At 45.2% G+C, this 25,841-nt stretch overlaps 1 protein-coding gene across 4 annotated transcripts in view; it reads right to left on the bottom strand.

Moving 5' to 3' along the window:
• BCL9 (BCL9 transcription coactivator) overlaps positions 1-25,841 on the bottom strand; it is a 1,044,334-nt gene that overhangs the window by 13,891 nt on the left and 1,004,602 nt on the right. For all 4 annotated transcript variants that reach the window (XM_069635994.1, XM_069635993.1, XM_069635995.1 and 1 more), the window contains 2 exons: positions 15,705-15,801; positions 12,668-14,897 (listed from right to left, as the gene is read on the bottom strand). In XM_069635994.1, coding sequence (XP_069492095.1) covers positions 12,668-14,897; positions 15,705-15,801 — 2,327 coding nt within the window. The remainder of the gene's footprint in view (positions 1-12,667; positions 14,898-15,704; positions 15,802-25,841) is intronic.

Here is a 25,841-nt window from a genome sequence, read left to right as displayed (position 1 = left end):
GGGGGTGCCCCTGCATGCAAAGATCAGATAATAAGATGGCAGCCCGCAGCAGACACACAGAGATGGAAGACAGGCTTGCATTGCCGGATTTAGCCCACATTCCTAGTCATTGAATCTACTAGCATTTGTACAACCAATCTATTTTCTCCACCATTCAAGTTTTCCTTAGTGTGGAACACTCGGGCTCAAACCAAGTACCACATGCAAAGCAATGTTTCCATCATTACACACAGCCCATTATTTTCAAAATGTGTCCTACTGATTCTCTATACGCATCCCTTGACAAAGTTAATGTCATGTAGGCATGTTTGTGTGTCACCAGTAAGCATGGGGAGTCATTAGGCGTATGGAGTAAAAAGTAGCTCTTGGTAGTTGGTATAAAGCAGAAAAACCTTCAAAAATCGCTCAAAAGAAATATAATCCCTATAGCAGACACTGAAACCTGTATCTCTACAAACCTCTGAATCCTTTCTTTGCACTCACCCAGACTTCTTGGTAGTTAGTGGTGGCAGCAATGGCTTTTGGTACAAACCAATAGTCTATTCTTGGTTTACTCTTCTTCTTACATTGTACGTTGCACGATTTGATAACCCTGCAACCTCTGGTCTACATCAGCATATGTTCCAGCCATATTTGTTCATTTGCAGCCTTTATAGTCCTTTCCCCTACGTTCCCAACAATATGCCCATCTTCAATGTGAATTGAAATATTCATCCCAACAGGTGACAAAATTGCTCTCAACCTCTCAAAACCTATTTATTCTAGATGTGCTAGTCAATCTCGGATTACAATAACCTTACATAAAACTTTCATTGTTAACCCCACTTGTGTGCAATTTAAAGGGGTGGGGAGGGAAGAGAGGCGCGCGTCTGGTTAACATTCCCCTTTGCCAAATAGATCATATGCCTATCAAATCCGGCAAGAATAACCCTATATCAGATCCCTCATAAAATCATAGTATGGCTGGCCACACAAGATCTCCAGTTATAACTCAGGGAACACAGAGGACCCCACACTACAGGCTATGTGGATGGCCTATTTAGAATTGCAACTTTTTCGTTTCCTTTCAATTTATCCGTGACATTTGATCCGTTTTACTTGTAATCCTAGTTCTTCATCAAGGATACCTACATTAACATTTTAAACATTGAATGTCTGTGCCAGTTTGTGGTGTATTCGAACTGTAAGAATCGGTTTAGTTTGAACCTGTAAATACAATGAAACACTTTTTAAAAACACATGCAGGCTGTTTTGAGGTCAAGGACTGGCCTCGATTTGTGGCTTGCTTTTCCACCAAAAAAGTGAGAAAAGATGCCCTTCCATCGAAGATACATGAAAACTTCGTTTGTTCCTTTACCGCCATTATTTCTACCTTGTGACATGCCAGACAGACCCTTTCACAAGAGATTGCATTTTCTAGAATGGTTGCAAGAGCACACAACAACCACCCTGTCCTAATGGCCAGTGCCACTATCCTTGCTTGGGTGCATAGTGGATGGGAATGTGGACACTCACTGCTCAGCCCATGTGAGACGCTTTGCAGTTTGCAGGGGCTGTAGGAGATGGCTTTCCACTTCTACTGCATTTCTAGAATAGTGACCAATGGTGCTGTGGATAAGGCGGTCTGTGGAAAGTGTGGCCTTTGCCAGAGTACCGCTTTCCTGGTGTTCAAAAGGAAAGTAAACACCATTTTCTAATGTTCAATCAACGCCCACAGTTTTAATCTCATTTACCCAGTCATCCTCACGAGATTGATAGGACGATGCCGAAAATGGAAGGCTATGAATGTTCCCCTGAGTATCCTATATCAAGGGTGTACAAAGGCAGGAAGCCCTTCTGACACAACGGGCCAGGACATAACCGGCAGTCGTAATTGCATTTGATTGTTTACAGCGGAAGCCTAACTGTAGAGCAGTGGAGATTAACAAAGGTTTGGTGCCAGCATTGGGCTTGGCCTTTTATACAGTGGTGCCCTACTCTTTGAGGAGGGAGGGTGGTATTTTAATAATCTGGAAGGTAAGGTGCAAGTTAGGGGATTTTAGACCGGTTTCCAAGTCATTCATCTAGCAAAAGAAAAGGAAGAGCAGTTATCAAGCACAGTTAGAGTTGGTTGACACCACTGAAGGAAATGCTGGGGCATTTCAGAGCCTGGCTAGCTGGAGGGAGAAAACATCCCTTTTGGGGTGAACCCTAATTGTTATCCATTTAACCTGGACTGTACACTTTGCCACACTCACGGTAGTGAATTATTATCTATGGAGCAGCAAGAGATAGATGAACCGGTCAACCGTTGCTATTAAGGTGAAGGGTAAGAGATCCTCCCTGGTTGAGGTGAGCGTATACAAATTCCAGAAAGCTGTAAAGGCTCCAGAAGTGGACGGTATCCCTGTTGATAGTTTTTAAAAAAGTGACATTGAGACTTGGTACCCACCTTTAACTACAGTTTGGCCATGGGAATTGCCTCAGTCATGGAAATTTAAGAGATTTTTCTGATTTTTTAGACAGGCTATCGGTCCCTTCAAACATATTCTAGACCAATTTTCACTATTGCCGGGAGCATGAAAATCTTTGTGAAAATGATTCCGTCATATCCACGGTTGCTTAGTAAGGGAAACTTAAATGAAAGACAAGGTGGGCTCAGACTGTGCCAGGCACCATTAAGCAGGGGCATAGATGGAGGTTATTGCAGACGAAATAAGTTACCTTATATAATCAGAAATTGTTCCCCATCTTGTCGATTTGAAGGCCTTATTGATTGAGTAGAGCAGACAAAATGATTGGATGCCTTTAGGATGGCTGGTTTAGACCCAGAATATTTGAGGCTCATAAGGGATCTACTCAGGAATATGGTGGAGCAAGTAAGATTTGGGATACAAACCGAGGTTACAGAGTAGATTAATTCAGCAAGGGGTACAAACCGGATGGTGTGCTTGCCCCAACCAACATTCATTTTTTCTTAAACAATGTAGTTCCTTTATTAGCCCATAATAACAAATGGATCCAAACTTCTTGAAAGTTTACATGAATATAACAAGACCAATGGGTCCGTTCTCAATACAACCAAAACCAGGTTAATGCTGATGGGGTCAAGAAAGCCACGGAAATTATCAGTAATGTGGGAGAGGCAACTGTGACAGTCTTATGGTTTGATTATTTGGGAATACGCTTCACTTCTCCAGGGCCTTTGAACCCTCATATTGTGCAAAACGCGATCCGATTAGCTCAGTCGGTGAAGGGTGTAAATCAATTTCACAACTGCCCAAGAGAGTGCGATATTTTGTTACCACAGTTCCAAATAAAATGAAAAGGAAACAAATGCTGCTTACTTTTGCTGGTAGCTCATGGGTCATAGTTTCAGTTTATGCTTGTGATAAATATCGCTAGATCTTTTCTTGATAACATAGGAGGATTTATCATATACCTTAATTTCAAGCGCTATCTGGTAAAGTTATGATCAATTAATCACAAATGTTTTGGATAAGTTATCTTGCTAAGGTTAAGAGAATCTTCTTGCACTTAAAATATATCTTACACCCACAACCCCTGTTTTTTTCCTCTTTCGGGAAAAATGAATTCTCTTATTGGTGTTGGTCAAAGTCTGTCCTTAAAGACAAAAATCGAAAAAACCCTTGGTCAGGGATTTTATATGTAAACCATTCCTAACTAGTGAGCATCTTAAATTAGTTTGCTAGGATTAGATTATCCCTTACCTTCTTTTAGAAGTAGTTTCTCAGCGGGTCTGCTCTTCGGAGAACGCTGCTGAACGTGGGTTTGTCTTTTAATTACTAACCACGGGTAAGACTAAGTGGTTTCTAGATAGCGTACTCGCGTAATGTAATTACACCATCCCGCCAGTCGAGGTTAGTGTAGCATTGACTGATATTGGTAGTCTTGTACTTTGTATATAAATTTGTGCATTTCTCCCAAATGTTTTTGAATCGGTCCTCATATTTAACAAAACCTCATTTTGCAGGTCTCACCATTTCGTTTGTTATTGATCAAGTGTAACCCAGTCAGAGGTAGTTGGTCCTTGTCCACCTTGCCCATTCAAAGGTACCTAGAGTTTCTTATAGGTTGAACGTCTTAACATTTTGGTCTATGGTGAATCTCAGACTATTCATCCCTAGGACAGTTGTCAACATAGGAGGAAATAAAAGGCTTTCAGTCTTAGGACCCAGAGTTTGGAATACATTACTAAATAAATGTATGACCACAGACTTTCTAGTTTCAGCCCCACTGAAGCAGCATCCATCGCTTAAGGTACAAAGTAAATCTGGGTTCCAGCCGAGCAAAGATTAGCAAGTACAGAATTCATTTCACAAAATTGATATGTAAATGTTCCAAATGGATAACCAACTAATGGAAAATAGGAGATATTTTTTTGCCCATTCCACCCGCTTGACTGTCAACCTGCTCTGGACCAGTTACCCAGTCCCCCAACAGGGTCACAGAGCCACTACATTCTTTACAACATTTCTACCACTGGTAGAAAGTAGGTTACTCCTTTTTTGGAAGTTGGGTAAAAAAAGATAGGAATAAGGAAGAAGTTACTTACCTGTAACTGTTGTTCTCCAGCTTGGGTCTGGCATGGATTCACATGCTCATGAATATTCCCCGTCGTCAGGCTGGGAATCCTCAGAAAAGAAAATATCAGTTTCGTTTCTGAACTGTCTTTCTTAGTAGTAACCAATCACTGGTCTCCGGGTCAGTGCCCCCAGCCAATGACTGCCCTCTCCCCACGCCCCTCCCTTGGCAGCCATCCTCAGATTTGGTAGCACGTAAAGTGGCAGTAGGACCAAGTGAAGAGCCGCAGAGGGCTAGGAGGGAGGGTTCGCATGTGAATCCATGCCAGACCCATGCTGGAGAACAACAGTTACAGGTAAGTAACTTGCTCCTTCTCCAACATGGGGTCTGGCATGGATTCACATGCTCATGAATACAAGAATACATAGGAATACACACATGCACAACCACAGGAGGTGGCAAGGCTCAACATTAAGCGTATCATCAACTCAACATTAAGCATCTCTTACCTCCTCACCAGGCCCACCTTCAGGCGAACAGGTTGCGCAGCACTGCCTGGCCGACCCTGGACTCCTCCCTGGAATCCCGGTCGACGCAGTAGAATCTCGTAAAGGTGTGAGTCGACCTCCACGTAGGAGCCCTGCAGATGTCCAGCAGGGGCACACCAGATAGGAACGCCGTGGTAACAGTGACCGCTCTGGTCGAATGGGCTCTCGGACGGCCGGGCAACGGTCGGTTTGCCAACCGGTGACAGTGCATGATGCAGCCGAAGAGCCATCTGGAAATGGAAGCCTTCGAGAGGGCCTTCCCTTGGTTCACAGGTCCAAAGTTCACAAACGGCTGTGATGTCTTCCGAAAACGCTTTGTGCGGTCCACGTAGAACTTCAGCACTCTAGCTACATCTAGCGAGTGCAAAGTCCTCTCGGCCAGCGACGAAGGAGACGTAAAGAAAACAGGTAACACCAAGGGCTCATTGAGATGGAAGTCCGACAGCACCTTGGGCATGAAGGAGGGGTGCGTCCTCAGCACCACACTCGTCTCGTGGAAAGTCAGGTAGGGAGGCTTGCAGGAGAGGGCCTGGATCTCTCCCACTCTTCTTGCAGAGGTGATGGACAAAAGAAACGCTGTTTTCCACGACAGGAACTTCAACGGTGCAGAATGCAGAGGCTCGAATGGCGGCCCCATGAGCCTGGTCAGCACCACATTGAGCTCCCACGCCGGGGCCGGAGCCTTCACCGGCGGGAACAATCAGAACAGTCCCTTCATGAACTCCTTCACCAGGCGATGGGACCACAGCGATGAGCGCCCCAGAGTTCTGGTGTAGTGGGAGATGGCCACCAGATGGATCTTGACGGAGGCGTGGGCCATCCCCGCCTTGGCCAGCGATAGCAAGTACGGCAGCACTTGAGGGGCCGTAATCCACAAAGGGTTAATCTTCTGTGCCCGGCACCAGACAGAAAACCTCTTCCATTTGTGTCCATAGCACGAGAGTTGAGGACGCCCTGGCCTTTGCAAGCACCTCCTTGCAGTCTGCCGGGATATTGTACTCTCCAAACTCTAGTGCTGCAGGAGCCAGGCATACAAGTTCAGCGACCCCAGGTCGTGGTGGAGGATGGCGCCTCCTCTGAGGAGGTCAGCATCAGTCGGCAGCTTGACTGGGGGGGGGGCGCTGACATGTCAAGAAGGTCCGGGAACCAGATCTCTCTCGGCCATGCCGGTGAGACGAGGATCATCCTGCACCGGGACCGCCTGAGTTGGTTGATGAGTCGCAGCAGCAACGGCGGGAACGCATACAGGAACAGGCCGTCCCAGGGGAATGAGAAGGCATCGCCCATGCTCCCCGGCTGGGGAAACCTGCTGGCGAACCTCCGGCACTTGGTGTTCGCCGCGTCGCAAATAGGTCGATCTGGGGATTGCCCCATCGTTGGAAGAGTAGATCCACTTGATCCTGATGCAGTTCCCACTCGTGGCACGAGCGCAGCTCCCTGCTGAGTGAGTCGGCGATGGTTTTCTTTATTCCTGCCAGATGGAAGGGTACCAGAAACATCCCTTGGGCGACCGCCCAGTGCCACAGACGGCTGGGAGTGGAGTCCTCCTCCTCCACTAGCCCCTCGTCGGCGCCACCGTCTTTCTTCTGTCGTATTTGCCGCTTCTTCTGCATTTGCCGCTTTAATTGTCGCCGCCGAAGAGATGACCTGTCGTCCCATGGCATCCAGTTTCTTCCCCTCGCCGTCCGGCGGGGAGGTTGAAGTTGAAGCCGTCGCCGCTTTCTTCTTGACCGTCGGCGAGACGACCGAATCCGGGGGCGGCTGTGCCCTAAAGGCACAAAGGGGCAGAATCCGGGACCCGGTAATTCTTCTCGTACCAGTCTCTCTTACCAGGAGTCGTGGACGGGTTCTTCAGGAGCGACAGTCCCTCGTCCCAGATGTCAAGTAACGGGACCGAAAGGACCATCTTCCTCTTGGCCTCACGCCGTTGATAGAGGAAGTCTTCCTTCTTCTGTTCTTCGGGGCAGAGCTGGAAGAGCTCGGATGCCCTGGCGATCATGGCGTGGAAGGAGCCAATTTCGTCGGGTGGGGAGGCCTTAGGATGTGGTGATGGAAGACCCATGCCGTTGTTACCACCTTTGTCATCCGTCCCTGTCGTGGCCGTCTCAGTTCCTGTGTCATCCCTCGGTTCAGGGGATGGGGATGAAGGCTGCGAAGGCCGTGAAGGCTGGAAAGGCGGGGGGGGGGGGGGTGAGTTCTCCTCCGCTTGTTTGGAGGACTTCCGATGGTCCAGGCTCCGCTGGATCCGTTGGAGGTAAGGGCAACCTCGTCCTTATCTCCGTGCACAAGGCCTGGATCGCCATCAAGATTTCTCCAGAGTTGTCCTGTGGCACAGGTGTCGGTTGCGACGGGCAGGACGGCTGGGAGTGGAGTCCTCCTCCTCCACTAGCCCCTCGTCGGCGCCACCGTCTTTCTTCGTCCGCCTCTTCGGGATCCCTACCGTGGCATCGGACCGTCTCGAACTTTCTGTCCAGGATCTTAGCGACTCCAGCCAGCTCCTCTTCAGAGTTCTCTCGGAGGCAGAAAGAAGACGGCCCCTAGTGGTGTAAGTGCCAACTGTAGGCAGGGTGTGATAGGGTTCGGTTGCAGACAAAGTCAGTGTTTGTCTCTTCAAAACAAGTAAGCAGTTCATTTCAGAGTAAGTTAGGGTCCAGGGACTTCAGAGAAGGCACCCTAGAGGGGTTTCATCAATGGGCCCGGGCGAACTGGATGAGGGGACTCCGAATTACATGAATCACCCCCAAAGCTTCACAGGAATCACAAAAGGCTTAAGGTGAGTAATACCCCAGTCAACACAGTACCTGAGCACAGAAGAAGAGTTTGCAGCAGGACATCTTCAGTATCTACAGCCCAAAACCTGGTCAATTACTTCCTTGTCGTTAAGACCGAAGACAGGACACTGGATGGGAATTTGCAGCACGGTTCAACGGGGAAGACTCCAGGTAAGGGTTTCATCAAGGCTGTATGCAGCTCTGATTTTTGGCACCCTTTACAGCAGCCGGATGAAGAATGAATATCGCCGGCCAGATTCTCATCATTCTCTCGGTCCTGCACTCTGGTGAGGGGACTTCAGGGATTCAAATCGTGTCTCTGAAGAGCCAGGAGGAGGCCATCAAGGTTTCAGCCGGAATCGCACTTCGGAACACCATGCACCGCACAAAGGCTTGAGGTCCATGGGTATTGGAGTATTACAGCCCAGCAAGGTTGCAACATGTTGTGGGAGGGCTCAAAATACGGGTCATTATGAGACGAGTGGATCTAACCAGCCTCTGGGTAGGAGTCATCACGTTTGGGACCCCCAGGTTGATTGGAGGGAAGAGCTACAGCTGGATCCGGCTACACAGCAGGCTCCCCAGTCGCTGGAAATCTCTCCAGCCATCGTTCCTTCCTCTTCGGTTTCAGCTCCAGTGGTCGACTTGTCAGCAGCCTCCAGGTTTAGAGTATTTAACAAGAACATCTGCATTCTCACCCTGTATTTTACAGCAGCAAGGGGCAGTCTTGCTGTCCAATCAGGAAAGCCAGCTCCCCCACAGAGTTGGTTTCTTTCAGGCAAGGTGAAAGACTCCTCCCTCGCTTCCTGCCTTCTCAAACACACTGGAGCCTGGGAAGGCAATTCAAAGGATTCCCGCCGAAGACAAAACTTCCAAAGATGTTGTTCTCGCCTAGAATGTCAGGGGAAGAGTTCAAAAACAGCAAGCACATGAAATGGCGAAAAAAGGAGCCTGCCATTTTAGAAAAATGTTGGCCCTTCTGTGCATCACCGAGGCTGAATTAACAGCCTGCGGGTAATAGTGACTAAAAGTCATAAAAGTAGTTACACTGCCACCAGCCATTCATGTGAACTCGCAATTGTACCAAAATGTTACCAGGTAAGTAAGAAAGGGGATACATTGTATCCCCCCAGCACTCCACATAAGGTGGGGTGTGCTGGCTCACTTATACAAAATGTAAATGGGGTGAAAATCCCCCTTTACTACTTGGGTACAGTAGTTCACCCATGTACATGAAACAGAAATGAACAGGGGAGTCCAAAGGTGCAACCCAGCCTAAGCCTAAAAGTTACCGGAAACTCCAACCATACACTATGGACAGACAAAGAGTAAAAGACTAGGTGAGAGGGGAAAAACGATTCCCACTCACTTAGGGATAAGGTCAAATAATTAGCAAAAGGTTCTGGGGTGGACACAGGCCAGGAAGGTTTATCATAAATATGAATATCTTACCTAACCGAGCCCGCTCCACAAGACCCTCCGTAAGGGTATGGGCAAGTGGGACCTTAATGGGAGTGACTCCCTTTAGGGGACAAGGACTCCCATTCCGATGGGGAATTCCCTAGAACTAATACCATATCTGCATATATGGGACTTCCTGCTATGAAGACTAATCGGTCATCCTTAGGTTAGGCTCCAGACAATGTGGGGACAAAACAGCCACCCCAAGGAAAAGGAGATTTCTCTTTAAAGAGACATGGACGAGAAACTCTTGTGAAAATAAAGAGTATGGTACACAGGGAAGTCCACTTACGTGATACGCCTTGGAGAGGCAGAGCAGAAAGTAGTAACAGAGCCTGCAACTTTTGGAAAGACGAGAAATGCCAGGGAGACTAACTAGTTAACTGCAGCCCGATATGTAGACGGAACCCATAGTCGGAGTCGTCGAGAACGCTATGCCGGAGAAGCCAGTCAAAGAGAAGATGAACTGAGAAGTCTAATAGCTGAGTGTACACTGAGGCCCGCTAGGGTCAACAGCACCAGAAAAGGTACCAGGGAGAACGGGAGAGGTCACCGGGCAAAGTATTGGAAGGGGAGAAAACTCTCAGTCACAAATATGAAAGTTGAACATTAAGTGAGCAGAATTGGAGATATCTGAAATCCATACAGAACGTGATGGACAACGCTGTTTGGCAGATATAAAATGGAACTGAGCCCACCGCATAGAAGGGTAACAGGTATTGAGAATCCAATACCAAGAACCACGGAGAGGGGGACTCATTTGGAGGTCACACAAAACCTAGGGTTTGTGGACCATCAAGAATATAAGAGACATACAAGTACAGGCCAGAGTGTGAGAAACTATTTCAAGAATTTATTTTCTAGTAAAGCTGACATTAAAGAGAATCAAGGTCCTTCAAGTATATGGGAAGAGCTATATGAGCTCATGAAGGAAATACCAGAGACAGTTGTGAATGAATCACAGGAGATAAGAGACCGCATTAAAGAGAAAGCCAGGTTTGTATTATTTATATTAGTGGCAGGGTCAGGTAGGTTTGAGACCTAGGACAAATTATACTTTTGGACTTCCTGAAAGATGAGCACCTTTAGTTAATTTAGATAGGCAGCTCCCTTTAGCAATAGGAAAAGAGGGGCCTTTGGCTTATATTTTCATTAAAAGAGATGCAACATGTCCTCAATGTTTCAGACTCCTCCTTATGACGCACCACACAGCCCATTACTGGAACACCAACTGCTTGACATTAAGGGCATACCAACAGTGACTGCCTTCAAGATCCCTAAAAACTACCGTCTACCCCAATAGGGAGCCCCATAGTCTAAGTGCCATGAACCCACCCCAATCGTCCACCAACCACAGTCTCAGGATTGCGGATCTCTATAGATCTGAAAATATTCCAATTACTTAAATGTATTTGAAGTTAGTCATGTGCCTTCTTCATTCACATTTTCCAACTTCTTCCCACCACCACAGCTGGTTTAATGGAAAGGCTGCACTGCAGATTTCAAACATCACTGCCTTCTTCCTATGCGAGAGGGCACTATGGCACCCGAACCTGGCCAAAGCCCCAAGTCTAATGCAGCTAGAAATCCAACAATCTGTCTAGTCACGTCCTTTAATGTTACGTATTATGGAAGTAAACTCCATTTCCAAATCCTGTCTCATTAAAAGCACACTCAATGTTTTCTCACGGCTTGAAGCAAAGGCTCAAATCAAACTCATTCTTGATTTTCGAATCTCACGCACCACTCGCAAGTTCAAATCCAACGCCAACATGTAAACGTGTCACTCAGATTAAATCAAACCTTTCCTACATCGGCAAGTTACGTGGCCGAAGCTATTCACAGACATTCGGTGACTCAAGACGACTGCAAACTATTCTTCCTAGTAGGGAGTTCTTACATACCAATTATAGTCTTACAGAAACACATTCCTTCATGTTCGAACCAAACAGTCACTTCTTTGGTAACCACACAGTTAAATTGGGAAAACATGTCAAATCTGTTCAAACGCTATAACCCACCCCCCCGCCCGGCCTGCCCCCCAAAAAATAACTAATACAACTATGCATGGAAAATCGAGTTTGGCACATTCTTCTTAAACATGATCAAAACCCTGGCCCCATTTGTCAATAGCAAGACATGCTGCAGCAATTGGCACAATCCATTTTTCACTTCTACAAACACATTTTTTAAAGCATACATTACTCATCGGAAAACCGCTAGCACTGTGGCTCTACCAGGGAGACTGCACACAATATGATACTTACTTCTAAGCTAAATTATCTAAAAACTTTAAGTATGGTAAAAAATATGAAACCGTACATTTATATATTCTTCAAATCCTAAATATTGTAATCCTTAAATCAAAATCCTCCAAACTAACAAACACCACAAGTTCACTATGAAATATATCTGGCCCTAACTGAAGGAAGCATCAGTGACATAGTAAGTTGGCTGACAGGCTGTGCTATTCATGCAGAGGTTTGGCCGTCACCCTCCTTAAAACACAGGAGTTCAACCAATAGCCAAAACATGGCAACCAATCCAATTTCTGCAACGAAACAAGCCTCCATAAACTGGCCTTTCAAACCCATTAACACCTCCGTAGTAACTTACATCCAATACATTAAAAGTTCACATGCTCCATGTTCCTTTCCCATCACTGCGAACCCACCACAAAACGGACCATGTGAGCCTAGGTTTTCAATATTTCAACCCATCGATATTCCAACATGTTTGCATATTATAATGGGCAAAGTGGTCTACTCAAATTAGAAGGTTTAAATGTAAAAGAAAAAAAACGAAGAAAAAGCCCACTTAAAAAATGCCCTCTTAAAAAATGCCCCTTTGAGTTCAAGTTTTTCTATTTATTTTTCAAAAAGAGTATTTAAGGTATTAACATCAAGTCAGTAATTCAAATACTACGAGATAAACCTTGCATTTATATTCAAAGCATTTGAAAACTTAAAATATCCATTCAGTTACATTCAACAGCAATCCAGACAATATGCGCGTGTGCAAATACTTTGATTAGATGTGTTAACAATACACTTAAAATAGAAGGCATACTATGCTCAATGTGCCAACCAAGAAAAAAATCTTAGCGTGGCAAGCTAGCTAACAAAGTAAAGCACTCCGTAGAAAAAGGAGTTTAGACTGCAGAATGAGTTTAGACTGCAGAATACAGGTTGGAATTCCGGCAGTGGCGATTCACAATTCAGAGATGAACTCTGCACCATTACATTTGGTACCATCAGCTAGTGCTATAGTGCTCAACAGTGGAGCAATCTGCCACGATAAAATGTAATCATTCCGCTCCAGGCAAAATGTAGCAGAAACCAACAAATACAACAAACAACTCACCTGATTCAACGTTTCCCATCATGGCTGGTGAGGCGATGCCAATAGCTTGTTTGTGTGGGTTAGGGGGTATTCCTGGGCTTTGCATGGGGGGCTTTGGTGAGGACGTCCACCCAGGGGATGGTACAGGGAGGGATGGAGATTTCAAGTGGACAGGTGAAGCAGCAGCAGATCCTAAAATAGGAGGCGATTTAATGGAAGCAGCAGCTGCAGCCGTTGGACCAGACAACATCCCAGCCAGCTGTGATGGAGTTTGAGGCGACTTCAGATTTCCAGATGGAGAACCCAGCATTGGCGAATGAACCTGGCGCATGGTTGGAGATTTTAAAGGGTTCACACCAGGAGAGTTCACCTGACTACCCGCAGCAGAAACATTATCTGAGGGTTTACGACCCAGGCTACGCTGGCCAGGAGGTGCAACACCAAGGTTGCTCTGATTACCAATGGGATTGAGAGGTAGTGGTGGCATGTGGCTGAGTCTATGGTTAGTCCTTTGGTCCGGTCCCATCTGCTCTCTGGGATGCCTTAGTACTCCACCAGGATTTTGGGACATAGCGAAAAACGATCTGGAGCCCATGCCAAACTCCTGCTGTGGGTGGTCGGCAAACTGCGAAGGAAGCATTTTCTGCTGGGATGGATGCATTTCATGGACCCCAGACCTCATTTTCATAATCTCTTCAGGGACCATGCCTGCATCCCTCATTTTCTGGGAAAGAATTTGCTGGTTTGAGTTAATCATATTCATATCCACCTTCATATTCAAATTTCCAGGACCCAATCCAAATTCTACATCCCGGCCTGGCCCCATTTGCCCAGGCATTGCCTTATGAAACTCTGACCTTGAGGGGCTCATGGACCCTTCCCTTGACATTCGTGGGAAGATATTACTTCCCGGCTCCATGCGTCTCTGTTGGGGCATCACTCTGTTCATTTCCATGCCTGGCCTGATGTTCTCCATACCCATGCCAGCAGCCATACTCATCTGCTTCTCAGACATTTGCTGGTGAAAAATCTCCTCTTGTAAAGCTTGGGGGTTTGGAAATCGCTCACCTCGCCCAGGCCCACTGAAGACTCCTTGTCCAGGAGGAAAGTTTCGTCCATCTGACATTTTTGGCACCTCTTCCGGCCAGTTGACACCTGAAAGCCCAGATCTACCTTGTTGGTTGGGGGCATTGGGTACCTCCATTTCTGGGCTCATCATTGCTACAAATCCAGGAAGCCGCTGCATTTGTCCACCAGGAATATTTGGATGAGGTGCCATGCCCTTTGGGGGAAGGTTATGAGGCATATTCATTCCATCCGGGAAAGAATCGGGCCCTCCAGGTCCCCAACCATCTCCGGGGTTCATCTGATACGGAGGTGGGGGACCCCGGACGATTCCTCTTGGTCCATGCTGGTGTACCATCATATCCTGTAATGAACGTTGCTGGACAACAACCTGTTCTTGCTTTCTCCTCTTTTCCTCATAAAATTCCTGCTGTAGCTTTAACCATGCCACCTGCTCTGGTGTCATATGATCCAAGTGGTCCCCAGACTGTGGGTTCATAAGTTGAGGTACCATGTCCTCTGGTGAAAAGGGCATGTCTCTAGGTCCTTGGGGCCCAAATGGAATCCCACCTTCAATTGGTGGTGCAGGTCCTTTACCTAAACTTTGGGACTGAGCCAACATAGCCTGTATTGGCCCTTCTGGTTTCTTTTGAGGACCATCCAGCAGTCCAGGAATCTGTGGCGTACCCCCACTTTGGCCTGCACTTTCTTTGAGAGCAAATTCTCGCTCGTCTGGGAAAAGCATACGCTGGATATCTCTTAGAGTCTGTAGGGAGCGCTCCCGATGTTCCAGCTGCTCCTGCGAGAGTCCATCTGGATTTTCTCCTATATTTAACAGATCCCCACCAGATACCTGCTGGGAGGAGCCTTTTGGTTCTGCTTTTGAGTCAACAGGAGGGGCGCCAGTCCCCTGGGGTAATGGGCTAGGTGCTTGGTTGTTGGGCGATGTTTGCCTGGACCCTTCAGTTTGTAGCAAGGGACTAGTGGCAGGGCTTCTTGCAATTTTACTTTCTATTGCAGCAGTGTCCTGAACCGGTGGACAATGGGAGTCTGTTGGTTTGGAAGGTGGTTCTGGTAAAGGTGTGTTTGACTGTTGCTTGATGGTTGGTGACTGATGTGGCTCTTGGGAATGCGGCGATTGAAGTTGGGTTTTGGGATCATTACGAACAGAGGAACTTTGAATATTCTGAAAAGAAAAAACAAAGTAAGCTTTGTTCAACTAAGTAAAAACAGACACTATAAATTACTAGTCAGGAGTCCCAGTTTTCCTACAGCGTCAACTCGGGCAACCCCAGTCATTCCCAAGATTGAAGACTGCATAACGAAATGTGAATATGTGGTACAGAAAGGCAAATATGTGAATTCTAAATTTCTAATGAACAAGTCGCAGCCACCCAGGCAAATGTTTTATCTGTATTCATCTTAAAAAGAAAATTTTGTGAGGACTCATCACTGGAGGTTCTTTCTTGAATAAACCATAATTAACCATTAATTTACAATTAATGTGGTATTAATGTCAAATGTTGGCAGTCCGAATAAAGTACAGTTTAGTTTGCGTCAAGAGGTACCACATATGCACATTATTCATGGACATGCTGGAACTAAGGGCATGCTGAGGAATTCAAATATAAAATGCAGACTACAGAGCATACTGCCTCAAGGTGGCACAACCTTCAGCCAATAGTGGACTACATGCAACATGTCTGCCTCACATAAATTACCAAACACATTCTGCATAAGCACCCAGATATGGGTTGTCAACCCAATCACTTGCAAAATGTCAATTTGCAGAAGGTTACCTCAAGCATCTATTTGCTTGACACATCAATGACCCTGGGAACGTTATCCCTCTACCAGTTTCTCAATGCAAATGGATTCAATTTGTAAAAAAGTTCCCCTAGATAGAGTGGTCCATAAGAATCCACCCCAGCACATGACCCCTCACAACAAGTAATGTCTAAAAACAAACACTTAGCAACATATAGCACCGTACCAGAGACGCATTCCGCTCTGCTTTGCTGTTTGAGGTGCTCTGAATGTGAAATAAAACAATAGATTCTGCCTGCCCCCTTAGCACAGCTTCAGCAGCTCTGAAAAATAGAAAGCCACATGTCAAGACACTCCACTTCAGTAAGACAAGTACTCACATTTGAAATGACAACCTATGCAAGACTGCTTCGAATATGAGAAATAATCTGATGGATTGTTGTCTCCAAATCCTTCAGCTGTTCACTCTAGTCAACCTACTGTGTCAGTTCAAGGCACTTAAACGACCGAAGATTCATGATCAATCTTGACCATCCAGTGTTTATGCCTACACTATTCATAGGAAAATAGAAACCCTGTAGGCCCATCCATGCCAGAACTGTGTTCAACCCCTTACATTAAACAGCCTAGGCAACAGGACCAAATGACCAACAAACCACAGATCACATTAAAATACTAAAACTGGGTCTTAATAGGTCCCTGTAGACCCCATAAAATAGGAAACTAAGTAATCTCAGGTTGCTTCAGTTACACCATTATTTCTTACTGCAAAGTGTGAAGCTCAGCGATTTATTTGTTTAAAATGTGTAATAAAACATGGGAACCATCTACAAAAACCCTTTGTTCTAGAAGCTCAAGTGACCAAGCAAAAAGCTCTTCGTTCAGATTGGTAAAACTCCTGAAAAATTTTGGAATATTCCTGCCATAGAAATCAACAGGACAAACCCAAAAGACATGGCGTAGTTACGGGGAAGTCAAGCAAGATCTTGTTTTATCCCAACTGTTTGAGAGGGGGAAACCAGCCAACTAGTAAGCGCAACAGAACCCCCCAAAGAAGAGTTAAAGCCTAAGGCTCAGGGGTCAGCAGGTAAGGAACGGCTGGCAGAGAGCCCATGCAATACCAACAAGGAGATCAATGATGGTGGGTGGGGGTGGGTTTAGAAGCCCCCAATGCTCCCGGATATAGCCCTCTTTTCCTCCCTCCACCCACAGACCGAATTTTAACCAACTATGAGAATAGGGTCCAAGGACCCAGGCAAAGGCCCTTGCGGTGCTGGTGTTTTCAAATTCAGAACAGTGGGTGCACAAGTGAGTCTGAATGTCTGCTTTAGGTTGAGATCCCAGTGGTTGGTGGAGGTAAAGCATACTTCGAAGGAGGACAATAAACAGTAATGGTTTGCAATGTCCTTTAATGCACCCCGGTTCGGTCCCTGCAGCCCTGAAAGTGCGTTGTGGGGTGTGTTGGTAGAATCTAATCTATTTTTGCCCACACCAATGCTGTAGCCCCGTTTATCACAAGCAGCTCAGAGCACCTACATCGTAGCCATTGGATTATTAATACATTTTTTTTAATCCCAGTCCCTTGCCATTTTGTTTTGAGGTCTTTTTCTGGGTTAACCAAGTGGCACGGACAAAATGACAGTTTTGCCAAAGTAGGCTCATCCTGAGCCATCAAAAGGAACCCTTGGTTTCGGCCAGGCCTCCAGATGAGGTGTGTAACAGGCTTTTTTTACGCATGAAAATCGTGTAAATACGATAGCTTTATTATTTTCTTGTGTACATTTTTACACAGGTTTAGAGCAGAAGGCAGTGCAAAGGTCAGGCTACTTGACAAACCAGAAGGCTTCTTTTGATTTTTACCTACATGGATGTAATTGCAAGCCACCTCTGAAATAGAATGGATTTCTCTGAAGCCTTTCAAAAAAAGAAACTGCACACTGTGATCAAAGGAATGGTTTCTTTCCATTCAGCTTCAGAAGCACTGTGCATATGTCGATAGAATTTTAGGATTGTATAATTAATAAGGTGGAAAACTAATCTGCAATTGAGAATAAATATTTTGTAACAAATTATGCTTTTTTCCCAGTTAAAGCAAACCAGTATTGCACAATTGTATTTTTCAGAGTTCTGGTCCTTTGTGCATAATCATGCCGAGGCAAATCATTTTTACTCTTATAATTTAGTGTACACTCTAATTATAAAAACTGTGTAAAATGATGACTATTCACAGTCTAGTTTACATCCATTCCACCTTCCAGTGACTGGAGTACATTTCTATAAATGGTCACTGGCAGCAGAGTCTTTGCTCAAGGCTGAGTGATTGTCAATACACCAATCACAGGTGTTCTAGACTTTCAAATCTTCAAGACTACAATTAAAAGGTCCAAAATCGGACTCTCCAGGAAGTGCAAGCGCTGTTCAAAAACAAACAAATGCAAGTTACATTGGCAATTGAAATAGACACTCAGCAAAACCTGTCCTTGTGATAATCCAGATAGGTATTTAACTTCATGTAGCGCTTCATAAATTGTTTGTCCAACAGCTAGGTACTGTTATTATTATACCTCAGTCGATACTCAGTTAATCAACCTCTGAAGGATGTTAGCCAATAAGATAGCTTAGCCAATTGAGCACTCGTTGCTGCAATTTCTGCATGATCTGTAGGTTGCAGATTCGAATCCCGGCAAGTCCAACTCCGCCTTTCATCCTTTCGAGGTTGATAAAGGAGCACAGACTTTGGTTTGTTGATAATTGAAATAAATATGTTCTATGTACATCGCTTTGCCAAAAGCGCTATATAAATAACCATTTGACCATAAGATTAGATATAGAATTTAGCATGGAGTCCTTGCCTCTCTGCAGTATCATAACATTGGCATAACATTAGGTAGTAATAGCTCCAGGAAATTAGGACTTTCATTAAACATCAAAAGACAATTCTGCTACTGAACCTCCAAACACACAATACAATTCGTTTGCTTTACTATGTAACTGGCTAGATTTTTGTGATTTCAACATTTAAATATATACAGGAGAGATCAAATGGCAAGACCTTAGAGAAATAATGAAAGGTGTATTCTGTCACAATGCAGAAAGCTGCCGCATAGTAATGATTTCCATATAGTTTTTGCACACGGCTGGAGGTCACATACATTTTACTCTCTTGCAAAGGAGAAAAGTCAGTTTTACTCGCTTACAATCACATTTACTCTCAAAGTTTAATAATAGGGAGTAAAATACTCCTACCTCAAAATCTTATCTGGAGCACTGGTTTCGGCACCTTGAATATCGGAATCTACAGCGGCTCAGTGATTGTTTTTTCTGGCTGTCGTTATTGTCTGGCCAAACGTTATGTGCTGCATGGAGTGGGATCGTTGGGCTGACCAATCAGTGGGAGAGTTTGTCCATTCCTCAGAACTGTTCCTGAACTTACCTCTGAACTGCTGTGGAGGGTCCTGGTGTGGCCATATTGGCAGTGTCTCTGGTCCTTTGCCCCTTGCATCCCTGCTGTCCTGGGCTGGTGGAATCCCTTCCCTTTGCTTCTTCCAGTTTGCCTTGCTGGTTGGAATCTAGCTTGCTTGCAGTGCTGCACCCCTTGTAACCTTCTGCCCTACGTTTTCAGAGGTTGGGGACAGGAGCAGTTTCCTTGCCTGGTAAAAGGAGCATCTTTTAATTCAACTGTCGTGGGACAATTGGGTCACTTCCAGCCATTGCCTCAGTCACTTCCTTGCTGGCTTGGTTCCCCCTACAGCAACATTTGCTGGATCCTGAGAAGTGCTCCTGCGGCTGCTACCAAGTTCATGGCCTGTTGGTAATCCCTCCAGGTGTCTTCCTCCCTGTTTTTACCTTGTCAGGGTCTTTGGTGGGTTGCGAGTACTGGCCTTACTTTTGTGTTAAGTGGCAGATTTAGAAAGGACAAGTCACATTTGTTAAAGGCTTGCAATGCAACCCAGAAATTGAAGGGTTGCAGTTTGTGCTGCCACTCAGTCTGATGCAGTGGAGATGGGTAGGTGTTCCATTATTGGTGGCCATATGGAAGGAAACAGCCTTTTCAACAGTTTTTCCCCCTGAACACCCTTTGGTTTCTAACCTCGGTTTCTTACAGAGTAAAGTTAGTTATGATTTTCATAACTATGCATTGATCGTGAGCATTGCATTGATGCATGTTGAAGCACATTTCCTAAGCAGGGATGCTGGGGAATAAGGCTGCTTGATAAGAACCTTTTCATTTATTTAGGGTGTTTAAAATGGTGCCACAATTTGGCTTTTCCACTTCTTCTAAGTGCCTATGTACAAAAAGGGTGCAAGATAAATATGGCAGATACGAAATGTGAGAAAAACAGCCCATTAAGATAAGAGTGAAGGCAAAAAAAAATTAAATCTGACTTCCAGGTATACCAGCAAATGTTATAGCAGTGAAGAGTGAGGATAGGGAAAAGGGAGGCAGAGATAACTAAAAAGAAGTAGATGGGAGGATTGGAGTGTGGGCTGGTTGAAAAAATAACCAGTTAGGCTCAAATGACTGGTTAGAGTCTGGGCCAAATCAGCTTTACAGATTCACCATCATGTCAGGACAAATCAGTCAAATGCTTCTTTGAAAAGGTCAGTCTTCAGAATCTTTAAAAATGTCAATTAGTTTGCTTGTTCTCTCAGGTTTTGGTTCAAACTATGGGCACTGGGAGCCTGTGCAGCAAGAGTTTTGCTGCAGTGTTTTTATCTTTTGAATTCTTTCCAGGGAGAGGGCCTGCGATTTGGATAGATGCAGTTTTTCTGGCTGAACTATAGGTCACGGCCAGGTTTTGTAGGTAGTTTGAGCCTTTATGTTTAAGGCAATCTGATGATTGTTTTTTTTAGGTTCAGATCCAGTCTAGCTGCCTGGGTTTGATCTCTCTCGAGCCTGAACATCGATTTTAGGAGTCCCGCGCATACCACCTTAGAGTATTCCAAACCAGCCTTCAAAGATGTGGTGAGTTGTAGCATAGCTTAACTGTACTCAGCATCAAAAATGGCAACCCTCTTCGATGGGGCACTGCCTAGTGTGACATCAAACAGGAAGGTGTCGACAGCTGCATCTCCCTGTATGAGAATCTCCGATTATGTCCGTCTGAGGCAAAGTGCACTTTCCTTTGCCCAGTTAAAGAAGCAATCCAGGTTACCTTGTGTTGAGGCTCTAGTTTTCCATGCTCCTTATGAAGGTGTAGTTGAATTTGTATATAATACACATACATTGTGTATGTTTACTGAGTCGATCAGATAGCACGAGTAGAGTGCCCGTTTCTGACATCTGCGTGCAGCCTGCTGATGCAGGTTCAAAGTTAGGATTAACTGGGGTTAAGAATGAGTGGTGGGGGTGAATATCAGTTTGTTTCACGTAGGTGGGGTCTTTCCTACTGTAGAGAGGGCTGCATTGACAATGTTGGCTATATCAGAGGCTAATGGGGAGACAAGGTCTTTGAGGCAAGCCAAAGAGCAATCATCCCCTACACGAGAGTTGATGGCTGGTTGCCAATTTTACCACCAACGTCCAGTGGGTTGAAAGAAGCAAGTGATGAGCATGTAGTAGAAGCTCTGAAGAAAAATGCCCAGGCATTGAGATATTGATTCTGTCCTCTTGGAATTTTGTAATTTATTGCTCCAAAAAAGAGGAGGAGCTCGTCATAACATTCAGGGAGTTGTAGTGACGGATTGGACCACAGCTGGGCAAGATTAGAATGATTAAACTTTGATAAGTCAAGACTACATTAAGCATGTGGCCAGCTATCACACTGGGGGCACACAAACATTCTGGCCAGTCATTGCAGTACCTCAACAGTACGATGTTTGTGCTGTTTGCAGATGCACGGTCTAGTAACTCTGTACATAACTGCAATAAATTACATATTTGGCCTGACCATTCAATGGATGGCTATGCATTCAAAAGACTGGATAGGTGGTGGGAACCTTTATCGCGCATCATTTTAGACCATGAGCAAAAACAGTAACTCCATCTAGTTGCTCTATAATCCAATTTTAGGAGATAATGTGTAGGTGGATGGAGGCTATTGAGGATCTTAGCAATATTCTCACCAAAACAAAGTCGGTTAGACCTGCTAGCTTGCAGCAGTATTCTGCAATCAAGTGATCTGTTGTCAAGGACTTGATGGGTAAGACGAGTAGCCTTGGAGTGAGTGGTTATCTGTGTTGCATAGGCCGAAAAATGTTCGGGTGATCAGCATTAGTTGATATTCTCAGACTTTACTAGATTAATGCAGAGTAGCAGAATGGCTATGAACACGCTGCCAACTGTTTTGTTTACTAAGCACGCTTCATTTGAAGTTGCTGAGCTCTGGTATGTGTTAAGATTTTTGCTATGTGCATTGATACGAATTGAAACCCCTGTCAAATCCACTGCACTATTAGGGGGCACAAAAAAAATCTTCATAAATTCTTTCATTGAGATGTTTTAAAGTAAGCCTGCCTTGACTCTCGAGTGGATTTATTTTTTTAGCCAAGAAAGTGCCAGAATTAGAATTAATCACGGCACTCGACTAAGTGGTGATAGGGAATACAAGATTGATGCAGTGATTATTCAGGAATACAGTGCTGATATGGTTTATTTGCCAAACTAACTTCAAACTGATAAGCAGCCATCTTTAGATTTTCTTATCTGAGCTTTGAAATTTTCTTAGGGATATACAAGTACATATAGAATGTTTCCAGAGGGGGCTGTTTCCCAGGTTTTTCTGGTGTGGCACTTGCTAGCAATCAACTTTGTGCATCAGTGGGATGATGTTTGTTATACTTCGATTTGCCTTGTGCAAACATGTTCATAATGGGAAGCTATGTTAACTGAGAACATCGATAAGAATGTGGATGTTGGACAATAGCCAAGTTTTAAGAGTGCTGTAAAAATATCTTCCAGATTCTGGTACCCCAGTGATTTTGTGAGGATCTTTTTGTTAAAATGTTGTCTGAACTTGAGAGAAAGAAGGTGGTGGTGAAAGCATAGCAAAGTCAAAAGACCAGTCTAGCTGGAAGAGATTATTATTTAGTGTTGGTAGCCAGCATAAGAGGTTGTTAGTATTATTTGTAGAGCGCAACATTACCCTAAGGGCATCTTGGCTCTAAGCAACCAACAGGTGGAGGACTACTGGAAAATCCTAACCCTTATTATAACAGATACATTTTCAAAGACCGCCTAAATGACAGGTTTTCCCGTGTGGAACACAGTAGCAATGGAAGCGTGTTTCAAAGCTTGGCGGCAGCGATAGAAAATGCTCGACGACCAATCCAGAAAACTTAACACCGGGCATCAAGACCAAACAAGTATGGGCCGATCGCAATGCCCAAGCCGGGACATAAAGACCAAATATCAACTAAGTATTTGGCGCCTATACTGTAGAAAGCACGATGCACCAAACAAAAGGGATTCAAAATGGATGTGCATGGCCACAGGAAGCAAGTGAAGGCGACGGAGAACCGGAGTAGTATGAGAGTAGCGAGGAGCCGATGTAGCCACTCTAGCTGCAGAGTTCTGTAGAACCTGAAGCAGTTGAGTAAAATAGGCAGTCTTCCCCAGGAAGAGAGCACTGCAATAATCCAAAGCGGATAAGACATGAGAGGCAACCACCAGGGCCATGAATTGTGCAGATCTATAAGGAAGCACCTTACAAAGAATTTTTTGCTGAAAGTGGCCTCTGGCACAGCACCAATCTGATTTTCAGTCGAGAGAGTGGCAGTGGCAGAGATTTTAACTCAAATCCTTCACAACAAACACAGGAATAGGAAAAGGGTCAAAAGAGGAGGGCCAAGAGAGAGGAGTCCAAAGACCTGTGGCAGAGGGGATGAGAGGTCCACCACTTAAACCTCAGTCTTGCTACCAATTATTGCTCATCCACTCCCCCACTGCCACCAACCAAGCCCCGAGTCTGGACGCAATCTCATCCAATGAGAGGATCAGGCGCACAACGTTTTGGATATCATCAGCATACGAATAACATGGAAAGCTGTGGGAGAGGATGAGCTTGGTCAGAGGCTGAATGTAGATGTTTAAGACCCGGGAGATGATGGACCCTTGAGGGTCACAGCAGTTAAGAGGAACAGAAGAAGAATGAAAAGGAGGAAGAGAAAGTCCAGTCAGTTAATAAAGAACTAAATTAGGATAAAATCACACTGGAGAGGCCAGCCCCAATGAGGAGCTCCAGCAGGACCGCTCGTATCAAAGGCGGCAGAGAGGTCGAGTAAAATCAGAGCTCCCATGCCAACCTGGTCCTGTAACCGCGCAAGATAGTCAACAGAGACCAGCACTCCCTCAGTGCCGCAACCTGGTTGAAAACTGGACCGAGGGATCAAAAAAGAAAGAACACTCTAAAAACTAAGACAAGGGACCACTAAGGATTTCAAGAGCTTGGTCTGGAAAGAAAGTAAAGCGATAGGACGAAAATCGGCTGACAGAAGGAGCCATGGAAGGTTTCTTCAAGAGTGGAATGACCAACACTGGCTTCAGAATGGCAGGATGTGTCCAGAGATAAATGAGAGATTGTAATTAAAGGCATAGCTTCCTACTACACAGAAAGAGGGATAGAATCAGCTGGGGAGGTAGATTTAAGCTCAACAGCAGCTGTAATAATTTCATGTGGAGAGAAGACAGGAAAGGCGGACCAGAGATGAAATGGCTGGAGAGTAGGTACCATGCAGAGAGGCACATCAGTCTGAAGCACAGAAGAGAGGATATTCTCAATCTTTTCTACAAAAAACAAGGCCAGGGAGGCGCATGAAAATTGAGACGGCACAATGGCCTCACGGGAAAACTAAGAGCGCGCACAACTCTGAACAATTCTCTGGGTTGATTAAGGGAGCCCTCAATCGGGTGCGTAAAATAGGCACACTTCGCTTCATGAATGGCCTTATGATAGAGGGAGGAGTTTTGACGTAGAAACAACCTAGCCGCAGACCATAATTAGACCGCCATTTCCGTTCAGCCTGTCTCCTTTGGAGACGAAGAGCCAGAAGGTGGTCATTACACCAAAGTTATGACAAGCAGGACCTGTGTTTAACAGCTTTAAGAGGCGCAAGATGGTCAGCGGATGCAAAACAAGCTTGGAAAATACACTTCAAGTCAGGCAAAGAGTTGCCCTCACAATGCGATGCCATCTGGGTGAAAATATCAGCACCAGAAACAGACCGCCAATTGTGCAGAGGAGAAGGAATTTCTTCTTTAACCCGGAACAGATATTGGACATCCGCACAAGAAAGGTATTCTAAAGTGGTATGTCCAAGTGACTGGTAATGCAGGATACACAGTGGTGGATGACTCAGGGACTAAAATAAGGTCCAGGTTATTGCCCAGTCTGTGGGTAGGCCCAACCACAAGCTGAGGGAGAGCAAGGTCACAGGGCAGAAATGAAAAGGCTGGCAAATAATTCAGATGGATCATTCGGTTTGTAATTAAAATCACCCAAGAACTCACAAATAGGCAAAACCGAGCTGAATATCAGAGACCAACGCCAGAAAAGAATCACAGAACTTCGAATCAAAACCCAAGAGGCTGATCGATGAGCAGAATATGCACAGCCATAGGAGAGGGAGTAAAAAGGGCAAGAAGTGTCTCAATTTTAAATATCATGACTAAGAGGCAACAAGATGCCAGTAAACCTAGAACTAAATATTGTAGCAACCCCACTCCCAGGCTGAGAGCAGCCAGATCAGCGCAGATTGTTAAACAAGGCGGGTAAAAGTTGAACCACAGATGGGCCGGATGAATCACAGAGTGAAGTCTCTGTGACACAAGTGAAATCTGGAGCATTCTCATCCAAAAGATCATGTTCATGTAGAATGCGTGACGAGAGCGAGCATTCAATAGAATACATTTTAAGGTATGATGAGGGAAGCATGGAGGTCAGACCGGGCTTCTTGCCCAGCACAATGCCAGGGGAAAATCTGGTATGAGGGGGAGCAAGATGCAATAACATCCCAAACGAAAAGGGCACTGCCAATAAGCAGCATCAGGCTTTGACAAAAGATCCTGTCCCGGCTCCCCGGACAGGCTTTCCTTTAGCGCACCTTTGGCACGCCCATCATGCGCACCCATTGCCCCCGGCACATACGTCCTTGCAATAATGTAGGTGGGAGTGACACAGACCGCATGTAAAGAAGAAAGACCTCCAAAGAATAAACACATGGATCAAAAAACGTTTTGAAAAAAAAAGTTACAGAATGAAAAACAAATACATCAAATTGTCAGGAGGCTACCAGGATCTGCCTAAATCGGGAAGTTATAGAGAACAATTTAGCAGTAAAAACAAAGGAGATGGCCTCACCGGGTGGCTTTCCTAGAGCGTGGCTAGAAAGAATGCATAGAAAGAGGTTAGTCAGGGTTGGGAAG

This window comes from Ambystoma mexicanum, chromosome 7p (genome assembly GCF_040938575.1).
Source record: "Ambystoma mexicanum isolate Mex_15411 chromosome 7p, UKY_AmexF1_1, whole genome shotgun sequence".
Classification (NCBI taxonomy): domain Eukaryota; kingdom Metazoa; phylum Chordata; class Amphibia; order Caudata; family Ambystomatidae; genus Ambystoma; species Ambystoma mexicanum.
This window is presented reverse-complemented; position numbering and strand designations above follow the sequence as displayed.